Source organism: Rhipicephalus microplus, chromosome 5 (genome assembly GCF_043290135.1).
Source record: "Rhipicephalus microplus isolate Deutch F79 chromosome 5, USDA_Rmic, whole genome shotgun sequence".
NCBI lineage: Eukaryota > Metazoa > Arthropoda > Arachnida > Ixodida > Ixodidae > Rhipicephalus > Rhipicephalus microplus.
The window spans coordinates 220,255,338-220,271,531 of NC_134704.1; the positions used below are offsets into that span (position 1 = coordinate 220,255,338).

The 16,194-nt window shown below is 45.3% G+C and overlaps 1 protein-coding gene across 1 annotated transcript in view; it reads right to left on the minus strand.

The window, feature by feature from the left end:
- Positions 1 to 883: 883 nt before the first annotated feature.
- LOC119173513 (uncharacterized) overlaps positions 884 to 16,194 on the minus strand; it is a 273,757-nt gene continuing 258,446 nt past the window's right edge. The window contains exons 11-12 of the mRNA XM_037424309.2: positions 15,665 to 15,788; positions 884 to 12,544 (exon numbers count right to left, since the gene is read on the minus strand). Of these exons, the coding sequence (XP_037280206.1) occupies positions 12,290 to 12,544; positions 15,665 to 15,788 (379 nt within the window). The 3' untranslated portion in view covers positions 884 to 12,289. The remainder of the gene's footprint in view (positions 12,545 to 15,664; positions 15,789 to 16,194) is intronic.

Below are 16,194 nucleotides of genomic sequence, written 5' to 3' on the forward strand. Positions count from 1 at the left end.
CTATACCAGTTCAAGCACAATACAGTTTTTCTTAAAATTTGAACCTTGCCTTTGACTACATTCATTCGGACATCGCTGACACCTTGTGTATTTCTCCCTCATGTGAATCCCGCTTTAGGTGACGCTTTATGCACCCTCTTCCCCCTTCTCGTTACAACCATTTTTACTGTCAAGGCCCTTCTTGCATGAATGAATTTCGTGAGTGTGACATGCTAGTGAAGTGAGCGTTGTACCCTCAGGGCTACACTTCTGTCCGAAGGAGTTCCTTCTTTCACAAGCCCTACAACTTCCTCACACGATACTTGCCATGCCAAAAAAAGTGGCCGATGCCGAGTGCTTCTTCTTTGATCGTGCCATCTGACTCGGCCAGAAGAGCCTGCTCTTTGATTTGACGTAAAGGTCAGTGACCTGGTGAACTTGAGAGAAAGCTAAGTGGGACTCTCCCATAGACACTCGAATACGCCAAAGACAGCAAAAAATAATTCCTGGGTAGTTTGTGCATGGGTCTTGTGTTTGTGTCTCAATATGCTCCTGTGGCAAGTCGTTGTAGCAACTGACCAAGTAGCAGCGTACTTTGTTGGCTCTGCTGTGTACATGGAGTGTTTTCAGCATTCGACACCAACATATTGTAAAGGTTCCACAATGGGAATGCAAACTATTTCTTTTTGCAATGATCCTCAAACTCCAATTGCACAACATGAAGAGAGAGGTCGCCATGAAGGATGCTGGGCAGTGCATTTCACTTGTCACCACAGGCTGCAAGTGATAAATATAAGCATCCAACAAAGTTGCATTGCTGGAAACAAAGTCACTGTTAATATCCATGTAACAATTACTACTTCCTGTAAATTATCCCATACATTTAGCGACAATATGCAGTGGGGCAAATTTAAAGCTGTTTATTACAGTGTGAAGCAAATGGACATCTGCATTTACATACGAGAACAAAAAAATTTGGCATTATCAAATTTACCATCACGCATGACCATAATGATCCACATGATGCTCCAGTCACCCAAATTATGGGCATATTTGATATGTGAATATCCAATGCCAACCACAGGGTTTCTTTCATGGTGGCACCTTCAGTTAATTCAGTCAATTTGCATGTGTTTTGAAAAGGACACACCTGAAAGTGACTGTTTTGACCAAAGACTCAACTCCTTCAACTTTACAAGTATGCACAGTTCTGGGCAACTCACCCAATTGAGCAATTCCATAATAAGTACCACAACTATAGAAGTTGACGTCTCGATTACAATTGACACAATATACTACAATACATCAAGAATAAAAAAGGCACACAATCTCACAGTAGAAAGTCATGTGGTCTCCAAGGCAGGCAAAATCTGATACATAAACCATGTGATACACACGCTTGCAGTGCTATTTTGCAAGCAGTCTGAGGTGTAAACTGCAGTATCAACAGCTGAACCAAACAATACTCCATTAAGTTTAAAACGCTACAACAGCTAAAGCAGCCATTTTTCATCCGCTGCTGGGGTCATTTGCTTGAAGACCAACTCCGGCGATTTTTGAGGTCAATGAATCTCAATGAAATTCACTGGGTATGTTCCTTTGCACATTTTAGTCCCTCATGCCAAATCACAGGTTTTAGTGATGCACTGATCATTTGCAAACGAATTTTAAAGATTGCCTCGTAAAGCTCACCTCACTTGCCAAAATTGTTGGCAACACTGTGTGTGACGTGATGGTTGGCATGTCAACCGAAGTGACGCAGCCGATGGCATCGCTACTTTGGCCGCTACAGCATTTATTATGCTTTCCACAAGGTGACGGCTGTGGTGTTTGGCACCGGTATAGCACGGCTATGCTTTCTTCCTTCCTCTGTGGTGTTTGGCCGGTGCTTCGCTAGACTGGCTTTCACAGTTTTCATACTCCGCGCCGGCGGAGCCAGTATACAACCTCCGGCTCTCCCAAATAGTACGTCATATGTAGACGAGGCGCTCTGTTGGGTTTCGGTATTGCCCATTTCTGCTTATTAAAAATTATTTTCAGATTTCTTGAGCATTTCAGCTATTGGGCTCGTGACAAAGGTGTCTCAGGAACATAGGACCACCATCACCTTGACATAATAAAAAAATTGCCGGAGTTCGCCTTTACCAACACAGTGTAGCGTTGTGCCGAGTGACATCGAAGAATACACTTGCATCAAGAACAACAGTCTCCGTTTCTACATCCATGTACAAAAATGGCATAATGAAAACTTTTAAAAAGAAAGGCACATTCTTTTCTTTTGGATGATGTGCCCACACCAGAAGATTAAAGACAGACAAAATGTCATGGAATGTTCAAAAACAAGCAATGTGGTGAAATGCTTGTGGTCCCACAAAACAAATACTACCACTCACAAAACCAATACTGGCATAAAACCATATAAAACAATATGAACAGGTTCAACAATAAATCACAGTTTGAATGCAAACAAAAAAAAAAGTTTCAATATTTGCCTCATCTCACCAATGTATGCCGTTAAATAGAACCTTTGCACTTACTGAACTAGATGAAACAAAGCCTCTGCAGCAACATGTATGAAAGCTGATCACATTCCTCCATACCGACAGCTTATGAATAGTTATGAACACAAACCAAAATGTGTACAATGAAAGTTAACCTGAAAGAAGTTAAAGGAACCTCAGAAATAACAAAATAAGGAGCGAACTTCTTTGGCGCGAACCATATGGGAAAATGAAAAAAGGGTGGCACCAGACTGTTTCTTTCCTCACCCCCTTTCTTTACATTTTTCTATACAATTTGCACTAAAAAAGTTCTCTTTATTTTGTTACGTACCAAAGTAGACCCAACACAAGATTTACTCAGGAACAAGTTTGTTAAAGGGAATGTTCACTGAACTGAATCAGCTGTGTTGTAGATGACAAGCTCAAAAGCCAATCACATTCCAGGCTGATCGGGCCCCCCCCCCCCTTTTTTTTTCGATTTGCCATGAGATACAGATGCACACAGCTGTGTGTAGATGCCAACTATGCTATAAAAGAGTGCAGTTCTATCAGGGTGACCAACAATAGCTGGAAGATAATAAAGCCAAGCAAGGTATAAGGGACAGTAACCATACTGTTTTAACTGTATCGTTGCAGTTGTGATAGAGACGTGAATAAAGAACATAAAGTGAACAAAATGATAACATGCCATCGGGGAGAATTAAACCTGCTACCTTCGGATCCTTCCTTAAGAATATTGTGGTTTTAAGACGTAAAGTCCCCAGAAATTATAACTCTAAGATGTAGTTTTCCATGACAAATTGCCATGATTCACATGTAGCAGTACTTGATACACATTATTGAATTGTAAGCGTTCAGCTTGAGCTCCGCAGATGTGCAGAGGCAGTAATAAAGAAGAGAACAGTGTTGTAGATCCTACCCCCATTGTGTTTATCTTTGGTACGAATGAAAAAAATTTTCACTTTTTGATTGTTGACTGTGTGAAGCAGTACAGTACTTAGTTTGTGCCTTTCAGTTAAGTTTGCCACAGGCTTTCAAATCAACAGACACCCCTCAGCGAGTCACAATAAGAGCGACAAACTTATTTGGCCACTGCAGATGAGTTAGCCACAAAACCACACAAAACTTTAAAACCGACTCTATTATGCAGTAGAACTATTTAAAAATGCAAAAGCAACTGCAGTTGGAAACCTATATCAGAGACATTCAGTAGGGGAGGAATTGTTGCCTTTCATATGAGGTGTCTCTCATAAGCGGGCTACCACGTGTGCATTTTCTGATCACCCCGTTTCCGTGCAGGCACACTGGTGTCAATTTGTCTCTTCCATCAGTGTTTCTTATAAATGGGTTCGACTGTAATTGACGCAGCTTTGCTTTGTGATAGAATCGTTACAAAGAAAAGGGCAAACTGATCATAAGAAGAGAAAAAAGAAGAGTAAAACAGAAGAACACACTGGAAACATGGTGACAAGAAAGTAGGATGAGGTTTGTTTTTCAGGGCACTCGCACAGCTGCCTCAAACAGCTCAGTCCGATAATACCACATAGCGATCACATTTCACTCACAGAATCACAACTGATGTCCTGCAGTTAAACGTTTGTGGCAATGCTCCCTTTTTTTCCAAGCAAAATAATACTTGGCATGTCACAATGCACAACAACGGAAGGCTTTTAAGGAAAGCGCTATCGAATACACTCATGTGGACAGTCTCTCAATTACTGTGTACCAAATACAGTCGAGCCCGCTTATAATGAACCTGAGCGTGACGCGGCATCCGTTCGCTGTATCCTGAAGTTCGTAGTAAAGGACACACAGCTTTTAAAAAAAAAATTGCGATGTGTTTTTGCCACAAAAAGTCCGTGATGCACGTGTTTAGAAGAACAGAAGTGATAAGGGCGGTCTCGAGTTCATTTAAAACGACAGGGTGCTCGTTTGCCGAGGCCCGTGGCATAAGCTGCATGAGGCACTGACTCTAAAGTTTCACCGTTCTCGCAATCCAATTCCTCCAAATCGCTCTCGCCACGCACTTCATTCACAATGCCCCAATCCGTGCACAGTTCCGCAGTGTCGGCATTACCATCGCTCGTAATTAAACCATCGCAACAGATGTCCCATCCACTCTCCCAGGTCGGAGTCGACAACGCGCTGCCACAAATCGCCGCCGCAGTGGTCCTGTTCGAAGCTTCAAGCTCGGCATTGGGCCCGACGTCGACGAAGTCGGCCTCGCGAAAACAGTTTCGCGCACGTGTAGCAGTTAGCGCCGCCCACGAAATATTCACCATCTTTACAGCTGAATACAGGGATGCCCGAAGCAGCAAGTTGGCTGCCAAATGGTCAACAGCTATGAGCAAGCGCTCCGCAACGCGGCACCTGACGCGCGGATTATGCTCAAGCCGAGCGGTCACACTTTGGACGTTTTGTTGAGCAGCAGGAAAAAAAAAAGGTGCTAGTCCTCCCGTCGGCCATCATGACCACACACGCACACCAAGAGCGAGCAAGATGCGCACACGCGACACACATGCCAGAAAGCGTGGAACAGCTTTGGGGCCGTTTTCATTCAGAAAACGAAACTGATTCGAGCCAGCGTGGCGGGCGTCGTGGAGCGGTAGAGACGGGCGAAGGGGCTGTGATCAAGAGAGGAGAGCAGACTTGCGAGAGAAGGGCGAAGAGTTGCGATAAAGAGAGGGGAGGATGCGGCGGGAGGACGACCTTGAAAACCAAAACACATGGGAAGAAGGCAGGTTGTGTAGCTTGCTTGAAAGGTCCGCGAAACTTTCATGTAGAAAAAATTGGAAAGAGTGCATGGCCCCCTGAATCGGTGCGCGGGGCGATGTTCGAAGAATCGGCGGCCGTGGTCAAAAAATCGTTTCGTTGCGCTGGTGGTATTGCGTGGCGTCACGAACTTCGATATTTGGCGATTCGTTCTGCGCAAATTAACAGCCGTTTTCGCGCTTCCGCACGCGTGTGAAAGGCATGCTGAGTTGAGTGCGAAGTGAGCGAGAAAAAGTCCTGAACACGAAAAGAATCGCAAATTATCAGAGTCAGTAGGGTAGTGTACGCGCGTGCACTAGACGCAGACTATCAAATACAGTCGGTGGCCGACGATGTTGGCAAACGGTCTGGTCACTCCATGCTGGTGACGCCAACGACAGTACCAGCGACCAAAAACGGGGTAGATGGCCGACCGGTCTTCGAAAGATCGGTGGCAGTGTGAAAACACGGCCTCGTCTGGCGATGCGGAATGCTCAGAGTAGCGGGGGGACAAAGGACGGAGGGGTGCGTAACAAAAGCGATCATAGAGAGCAGCAACTAGAGGGGCGCGGAGGCAGGGTCGGCGTTTAACAATAAGAATGTATGGGCACCTCGCCGATGCCTGCATAAACGGTGGCCGAAATTGGTTTGCCGGGAAATCGGCAGACCGCTGACTCTGTTCGCTGTAACTGATTAGCAGCACTCGGAGGCGTTCGTTGTAAGTGTGCTTTTGTGCCATTGAACCAATGTATATTTTCACGGTCACACGGATATTGTTCGTTTTAAGCGAAATTTCGTTTTAAGTGGGGCCGTTCTATGTGGGCTCGACTGTATTGCAAGACACAATGTCTCCCACTGAGATGCAGTTGCAGTAACTGTACATTAAACCCACAACCAATGTGTTCAACAGCAAAAAAACGTTCCTACTTGATGCAGCAATTGCAACGTAACAGTGCCTAGAAGCAAAGCAAGGCCATCTGGCAGTATCAAACACACACACACGCACACACATACACACTTGCCTGACACACTTCCTCATTGGGGTCTTAGCTTATATATACAGTGGACTCTCAGTAAACAGAAACTGAAGAGACTGGGAAGGTATGTTCCATACAACAGGTGTTCTATATACCGAGAGATGACCAGGGGTGCAGAACACATGTATGAAACCGATTTGGCCAGAGGCAGTTGTTCCAATTAAGCAGCAGTTCCATTTAACAGATTTCCATTTACTAAGAGTCTAATGTACATGCACTCAGCAGCTGGTCATCTCGCATGGAAAGAATGTGCAAGACGATAATGTGCACAGAATATAAGGAAACTGTGCATTTGACATACAAACACCATAATGACTTCTGACACACGCACATAAAAATAACAAAACATGAGAAATCATCGATAAACGAGCACTCAAAAGAATGCCCGTGATGAAGGACTTTTTCACCAGGCGAATTGGCCCTGTACAGACTCAAAAATGGACGGTTCAATAAAAATATGGTCAATAGAATACATGGTCAATAGAGACCACTCAATGAATGTGTGTAGCAAAAAGCATCACTGGTGCTGAATATAGGGATCCCTTCATTTGATTCAGAGGCACTTGCTATGAATAAAAGGTACAGTAGGGCAGTTGATATGCAGCAATGGGATAAATCTGTCACAAACAGCTTTCTGTCTAAAAGAAACATCATGACAGCAACACATGAGATGACATGTGGATGCAGTACGTAAATGTAGAATAATTACAACATCCTCGAGCAATAAGAGCTTAAAATTTGTCTAAGATGAGAAAAACAAAACACACTATATACAGCCTGCTTTGAAACCTGCGCAATGCAATCAAGGCAACAGTCGTGCTATCATGCGATCGCAAAGCACAGACCACTGTTTGTTCGGTTCTAAGGAAGCTACAAGTATGGACATTGTTAGAGGTAACACAGAGCAGGTGGCCGTTCCCTGTGCAGTCCCACCACAGGTGCTGCACAAAGTATTGTGGTGCAAGCACTGTCAGTACCAAAGGAAGAGTTACCTGAGCCTCGTCTGCTACAGTTCGCACCACTTTACCATGGGCGGCGGAACCTATATGCAGCGAAGTGGGAGGCACCATAGCAGACGACGTGCATCTAACTCCGCATCCAGCAGTGACTGTGCTGGCACCGCAATCTTTTGCGCAGCGCCTGGTTTGAGAAGCACGGCTACGCAAGCCATGTTACATCTAACAGTGGCCCCACCTGTACATGTGTGTGCACTGCATGTTCAGATACTAGAACCAACACTTTATTCCTCTGCACTGAAGAGGCATATGAAAAACGTGCCATCTAGAACTGTTCCAACACCTGCTTGTAATGTGGCTGATGCTGACAAAAATCAGCACTGCACTCCACACAGTCATTGCAGGTTTGTCACATCACTGAGCCTTTTTTCTTTGTAGTCCTTCTAATGTGCAATGGTTCCTCGGTGCAGACAATCTACTTTTGACAGCTCTTCAGCACAGAGAACATTGCATAACAAGACTCAAACTGAAATGCTCACCCTTTTCTGCAAAGCGCATGACACACCTGTACTTAATTCTTTCTGCTGCTCAAGTGCTGACGTGCTCCCGTCTGCCGGCCATATTCTTTATTCAATTGCTCTGCCGTGGCAGCTCCCACAGTTCAAAGTAAAGCCCCGCTGGATCGAAGCATGGCTTTAGTAAAAGCTGGTACTGCTAGCACCAAAGCTTACTTCACAGACTGAACACAGAAAAAGGCTGCCTTTTGCGAGAATAAGCCTGCTGTGCCTCTACAGTGAAACCTCGTTATTATGTACCCGTTTTAGGCCTAGTAGTTGCAGCAAATCCCTAAGCAGACGTAATGTATTTGCTTCTTGTCCGCCGCGGTGGTGCAGAGGTTACTGTGCTCGGCCGCTGACCCAAAGGTCGTGGGTTCGATCCCAGGCGTGGCATTTCGATGGAGGGGATATGGTACAGTCCTGTGTACTATGCGATGTCAGTGCACGTTAAAGAACACCAGATGATCAATATTTCCAGAGCCCTCCACTACGGCATCTCTCGTAATCATATGGTGGCTTTGGGATGTAAAAGTTGAGATGTTAAATTATTCTTGAGAGGGCGACAATCGTATTTGTTGCCCTCTTAAGCCATATTGGCTTGTATTATGCATATCAGTCAGTGTATACCACAATATTACTTTGTGGCATAAAAGCCAACTGCACCCTTCATCTCACTGACGCTGCAGTATGCCACAAATGATGTTCTGCCTTTTCGGGGAGAGAGAGCGAAATAACATTTATTTACGCATCCGGCGTGCGGGAAGTCACCGGCCACGCAGGGCGTGGGTATTCCCTATCTGAAGACTATGGCTAATAGAGTCCTATAGTCCCAGGGCCTAGATCTTGAGGGCGTTGTGCTCCGGCTAGGCGTCGGATACTTGGGCTCCTTTTCGGGGAGAGCCGAGGTCAGTCGATCAATGATTCCGACTTCCACAAGCTGTGCTTCAACGGATAAGCACCAGAAAAGAATGAGGATGGCTGACAACCAATAATCGACTTCAACTAACTGCCCATCTATCCACTAGGCATAGGGCTAACCTATTTGTAGCAAAAGTTATTACTTGGCAAAAACCTGAGCCCGCTGTGCAACCACTGCTGCCACCTCATGTAGGGCCACCTTCAAATGCACGACACAGGCACCGGGATACTTCGCTGCACTATCACTGGCAATATATCATCACACACTTGTGTACAGTAAACTAAGCGTAGTGCTGTTGCAAGTGTCCTGCACAATCTCATTGAGCAGCAGCAAGAGCACACTGTGCCTCTGAACATTGCAGCCTTCACATGCAGGATTACTAGAGAACCACGAACTACCACTAGCAGAAAGCTCGTAGTCAGTGCGTTGATGCAATGAAATACTTATTTTGCCCATGCATAGTCCGAGGAAAAGCTGTACACAGACCTACCCCCCCCCCCCCTGTAAACATCCGCATACGGTATAGCTACGTGCAGGTGATGTAGTGCAGACAACTAGCCAGCTACAATGGGCTCCAAACGGCAGTTCTGCGTTGCAGTGAAACAGTGTCAGATTGTGCACAGTAGCAGATACAGATGCGCTTAGTGTGCAACATACATAGCTGAGTCCATCTGCGCTGCCACTGGGCGCATGACTGAGTGTTTCAGACCAACTGATAGTTTCAAATTGTTCCTTGCACCGCCACCGCACACAGTTAGACAGCCGTGCATGACAATTGACATACAAGAGCCCGTATCTGCACTTCAACAAAAAAATAACACCTGGTAGTGAGAAATTTTGGCATACCTGCCAAGTTCAAAGATTCTGAACCCAGGAAATTTCCCTAATGAGGGGGACGAAAGTATTTACCTGCCCCCCTTATTTTGTATAAAAAGAAAAAGAACAAAAAAAACATTGAAAAAAACAGGGGAGGGGAGTTGCCAAAATGCCATAAGCGCAAACATTGACGTTGCTGTCTTATAATGGCTTGAAGTGGCCGAACACACGATGGTAGGCTTTCCTAACTACAGTAGAAGGTCCAAGTCTCAAAGAGGGCGTGCAAATACAGTCGAATCTCAATAATTCGAACTCGAAGGGGCCCGAAAATTTGTTCAAATTAAAAGAAGTTCGAATTAATGAAAGCTAAATAAACGGAGGGCTCTCCATGCAGTGGCGAATGTACACTGAGCTAACACACGAGGGGGAAGTTTTAGAATACTTACATTTATTCACAAATCACAGGACATCCGTCATTAATTGAAGTAATCGGTGATGCGCGCCTGCACACGTTTGCCTTGACGCGAGTCAATCCATTTCACACGCATCTTGCAAAGCATTTCTACTTCGGCTTCAGCATTCTCCTGGAGAGTGGTTGCGCGCGGAAAGGTCCAGCGCTGACACTCTTCAAAGACGACGACAACGACTGCGTAGCGAAGCCGCAGCGTGGCCAGCACGTGACGAGAAAGGAGGAGCGTCTCCACGCGTAGGGGTGTGGCAGCTTCGACTAGTTGGTATGACATGACGATAGTTATAGCGCGAGAACAGAACGACCACATAGAGACAAGAAGGTCCTTTGTGTCCCTCTTGTCTCTGTGTCGTCGCTCTATTCTCGCGCTATAACTATCGCTACGCAGAGAGAAGCTGATCGGCCTATAAGAGAAAACCAAGACTCTACGGCAGCTTTTATTTTTCTTTTTTTTTGCTCTCTTTGCGCACGTCGTAAGGAGAAGGGTTACGTGGCAGGGACGGGAAAGGGGAAGCATGGCACCGGCGCATGAGAGACCCCCCCCCCTCCGCCCTCAAGACGCAGAGCCGTGCTCCAGCAAAAGGCAAGGGCTGCAGAAGATAGTGCCTTTTGCCTTTCTTTCAACCACACATTCATTCAACCCGGCAACAGCCTTTTTTCTCTCTCTCTCTCTTCAAGCGCGGCTTTGGAAAGAGAAGGGTCTTTACGTGGCAGGGACAGAAAAGGGAAAGCGTGACACAAGCGCACCACAGATCAGCATTTGAGAGAGAGCAAGCATTCTACCGCAGCCTTTTCTTTCCTTTTCCTTTCCTTCGCGCGCAGTGAAAAGATTGTCGCAGGTGCCGCCGGGGGATTGGGCGGGGTGCTGAGAGCATTTTCAGAGTGCGGTATGTTCGAATGAACCATCGCTAGTGCTTGCGCGTTCGAATTACCGGGCGTTTTCACCCATCAGAATACACATAGCTTTGACGGGACCTCATCGCCAGTTCGCATTAACCAGAAGTTCAAATTAAGCGTGTTCAAATTAATGAGATTCGACAGTACTCATATCTGCCAACATTTCTCGTCATCAAAAAAGAAACTAGCAAAATCTATTTCTGTCAAAAGAATTCGGGTACATCTTCCTGGGATACACGTGAGCAGACGTGATGGTGCGGCTGCCGTCGCTAAAGCGCGAGTCAGAACTTCGCCCGAGGCGAACTGAAAACCGAGTGCCAAAGTGCACAGATTGTCAGGAATTATCGTTACTATATTCTTTGGACAGGAACACCAAAACGCTTCTAGCCATGTTTACGTCTTTATTGCCTTTAATCTACTGCTGCGTTAGCTTGGAGCTCGTAGTCACTTGTGACGATTGCGTCGCCACGACCACAGTTTTGTCAAGTTTTATATGCAGTTACATTGGCCACAGGGTTTCAAATGATGTGACGTTTCTGTATGCAGTCTTTAAAGAAATTAGCGTCGCCTTGACTGATCGCATGCAGAGTTCTGTCAGTTACGTCATTGCCATACATGATCATGCCAAGAGTGACTGCAGTTTTGTCCAGTTTCGACGAAGCATGTGCTGGCTGCGCACATCCTTCTGAAGCTTCGGGCACGCAGCTCTCAGCCTTTGTAGGACAGCTTTGATACTTTAATTCATATACCACCTGCCATGATAAGAAAAACTGCTTGAAACATCCAAAATTTGGTCCGATGGACCAATAGTAATTTCACCGAGGAATTTCGTGGATTTGAATCTGCCAGTATTGTATCACCGAGACTGAGCAGCACGTTAAAATGAAGGCCTCATTAAGTCATTTACAATAAAATGCAATGGGTTCGCACAGAGCCTGGATTAGATTGGGCTCGATTTTTGTCAATGTGGCCCGGTCCCACACAGAAATTTCAATTTCCGGAAGATTTTCCTGACAAGCATACAAACTTAAGAAAGATGTGGTTGAAGTCTGGGAGACTTGGAAGGTATGTTTTAGATCACATTTGATGTGGCATTGCATTTAATAAATTTCTGGCGGCAACGGTGCATGCCATGAGATACAAACTTGTACTTTGCAGGCAGTGTGCAATACCCTATAGTGCATATTTATGCCACATATTAACAAGATTTCACTTGCCAAAGCAGGCAGCGTCTGCAGGAAAATATTTAGCGAGGTAGCGCAAGATTTAGGCAGCTAACACGATGTACTCATTTGCATTCTAAAGCACACCTGTACGGAATAAGCCACAGGTGGCTCCCTTGAAGACCACAGCAGTGGCCGCCGTCACGGTGGAGCTCCATCTGTTCCAGTCCAAGCAAAGCAGCACTCACAAAAGACCACACAACAGTGCCACAGCCACTGTGATCAGCACTGCACTGGAGAGCACCGCAGATGCCCCTGCTATGCGGCACTTGAGCGTGTCGTACTTGCTGGGGTTGTCCTCGATGACCTTCTCAAACTCGGCCTCAACTATTTGGCCATCAAAATAAGTGATGGGGTCGTTGTAAGGGTACTCGAAACCCTGAAGGCACTCGCACTTGTAGCCGCCCGAGTCAAAGCCCCGGCCCAAGATTGGCACGCACTGCGCACAGGTAGAAAGCATGGTTGTATCGTGGAGACCACTTATAACAAAACTGCTCATGGGAAACTAGCACTAGTTAGATGGTGCGCCAAAAAAGGGTCCCTAGCAGGGAGCTATGAAAGTACTCAGCTGCTCGCATGTGCGTAGAGCTGTGCGCTGTCGCGCCGTCATCGAAGTTCCAAGAAAGACCATGCCGCCACCGTATAATATTTTCTGGCGCGCCGCAGTTTGTTTTATTTTTACCCGAGCGGGGAATCCGGGCATAAAATACATCACTTCACCTGCTTTTCTGCAGCTTTAAGATTTATGAGAGCAGCATTTGCACTGTCATGACTGCTTTTTTGTTTCCGTGCTTGAATGCGCTCTCTTTGTAGGGCCCTGACCAGCTTCCGAAGATACACAATCAAGCCTGTTATTCTCTCTAGGCGTTCCTTTTAGCGCCCCTTGCGATACAAGAACAGTGATTCACGTGACATAATTAAGGCACATACTCTACAATGCTCCATGTAGGAGAAATATGAGTTGTAAATAGCTTTCTACCCTGCTTTGCCATGCAATCACCACTCAATACTCCCGTTCTTCCTCGCGTCTCACAGGATTATCATGTGCGACAAACTTGTGATTTCGCTGCATTTTGCAAGTTTTTGATTGCGCAAATGGAAATAAGAAGAGTTGCTTGAACTTACGCACGACATTTTTGCTTCCCATAATGACCAAAGACAGATTTATACCATATTTATTGACTATTTTAAGGATTTTTCACATGGTTTGCCATGCCAAACTTCTTTCTGCCTTCTTCACAATTTTGGTGACAACAAGCTGATTCGATAGCAAGTTGCTTGCGATCACGCTCAAAATTTGTTACGTTTAAGCATGCAAAGTCATCTGACGTACATGAACATCAGGAATAGGCCACAGGGCTTGGTGCTTCATCCTGTTTCGTTTATTATTTATACAAATGACGTAGCTGAGATTATCAGTAACACCCAAATTAAACTTGAAATGCAGATGACTGCATTATCTGTAAAATCACCTCTAATATTCATGTTTAAGATGCACTGATTACTGTTGTTTTTTCATCATTTTTAAGAGGAGTGAAACATGGCATTTGTCTAGTAACTGCAAAAATACTGTAGTCGCCACCTTTTCAAATAAAAAATGGCCTCTTCATTTTACATATACTAATGACGGTGTAAGTCTAGTGCGTGTCACGGAGTTTGAATAGATTGTAGTACTCTCCAAACAAGTTTAATATTGCACCGTATTTTGCAACAGTACATCTTCCAACTCGCGATTATGCTTCAGCATGATATAACTATGTGAGAGACTGTTGAAAAAACAATAAAGTTTATATTTTGTCGCTATGACCAGCATTTCTTATATACACTTTGAATGTGCATGTTTTATCGCAGCAGCCCCTCTCGAACATAGGCGCATTTGCAATTGTGTAATCTTCGTGTGTAAATAAGATGGTTACACTGGTACCAGTGCCGTTGCACCCATACCCTTGGTTTATTTTCTGTACACCGTACCCGGTAATTTGATTATACCAACATTGTGCCCGCTAGATTCATTGAAAATTGTTTTCCTTTTCTTTTGTTTGTTGTTTGATTTTCTGCGGAATGTGCATGAAAAAATCAGCTTGATGGGTACTTGAGCAGACTCAGTTCTGAGCAATTGGAAAAAAAGAAGACTTGCGTGAGCATGCATTTTCTTAAATTGTACTTGTGAAGGTGCTGAATACTTATATTTACTTAGCTGCTTTGTCTTGTAAACTGGAATAGCAGTAATTGTAAATAATTAACACTAAGACATGCCGCTGTATATTCAACTGCTTGGCCCTTTCAGGCAAACAGATTGTTTTTTTTTTTTTCAAAGTCCAAGGAACAAGTTGCTACCCTTACCAACTCTTGAATCATAATCCCGACCCCCCCCCCCCCCCCCTTCCTACCCACTCCGCATTGTCGCTGATCGGATGGACCCGCGCTGTTGACACGCCGCTGCCGATGATGGAAACACCAGTGCGCCGCCGCCGGCAAATTTGGTACCGGCGCACAGGTCTACATGTGCCCCGTTGCCATGCTTGATCTTGGCACAAACAGCTCAAGCGGCCCTTCCGCCCGTAATACTGCAGCGTGGTTCACACTTGATATTCCTTTATCTTAAGGCTACTTTCACAGGAAACAGAGAGAAGCTCTGCAGGGCGAATCACATCAGAAGGAGTGGCTGGAATATGCACCCACTGGTTCCCTATAGAGTAGAACCAGTTACGATACGGACAAGTTACAATGCGAACTTTTTTGGCTCCCGTTTGCCCTCTCATAAAATAAAACCCTATGTATACATATACCACTTACTGTGCAGTCCCCTAAGATGAAAAACCAGTTATAATGCAGTTGCCGGAAAATATTCCTGACAAACACAGTAGCGAGTGTGCTTCTGAAAAGAGGTGTGCTAGGTGAGCCGCTGGAGAGCGAGCGACGATGTCTTGAAAAAAATTCTCGCAACAACATGCCGAACGGCGGTCATTTTCTGCTGTGTATGCCATCGAAAAAAAATTTTCTGGGAGAGGTGGGGGGAGGGGAGGTGCACCACCCTCCCCTCTATGGCTGCACCCCTGGGCAAGAGTAACACTCTCAACAGTGGCTTGTGATTCAATGACGATGTATTGAAATCAGGTGTGCACCCATAATACCAGACGATGTCTTTCAATGCACTGAATTTCGGATGTGATTCGACATAGTTTATGTGAAATGTGCAATATCAATGCAGTCTGAGAAGTACTCAGGAAATTTCCGTGATGTTGCTTTTTTTGTTGGACCCCCTCCACTTTTGCATTCCTTTCAGTGGCAACGCAGGTCTTTGGACATTAACATAAAGAAATCTAAACAGTTATAAGCACTACACATTACATGCTTAGATTCTCAGACACATGAGGCTGCTGGCTCAACAAGTTTTGCGCAATGCAGCTCCTGAAGAAGATTGTTTTGATTATAGTTTGAATTTTCAAGACCCCCGCAACTTTAATTATAAGCGATCCATACTGCTTATCTCTTTCATGATCTTCACTGCAGAGACAGCTTATGCTTTTTATAAGTGCTAAACAGATGGCAAACTCACCCTAGAGGAATGGCGGTCACACTTGTGGGTGTCCTGAAAGATGTTCTCCTCAGTGTACGGGTCATAGTCAGGGCACTGGTTGATGTCAAGCTCCGACAGCATCATGGTCACAGCGACCACACCCCTGCATTGACCAGGGCATTTCACTGAACTGACTCGACACCCGACCTGTTAAAGACTATTTCACACAGCAGACGAAGCACGAGAGACATCAAAGAACACAACGTGATTATGGTGTGTGGGGCGCACCCTCTGGCATGTTGGCTTATGCTTGAGCACAGCACAAATACATTCTGAAGCCGTCTTGCTCCCTTCCCTGTGTGCGATCACTTAACAATGTTTACTCTCTCTGAAAGGCACCCATAGGCTCTTATTGTCTGAAATAAACGAAGCTGTCTTTGTGCCAAGCCCAACTTTATCCAAGTTTTCCAGAAAAAATACCATCAGTACAAAACGTGGCACAGTATAACCTCATTATCACAGACGCCCATAGTGGAGAGGATTTTGGTCTGTTGCGAAAGGAGTATGCG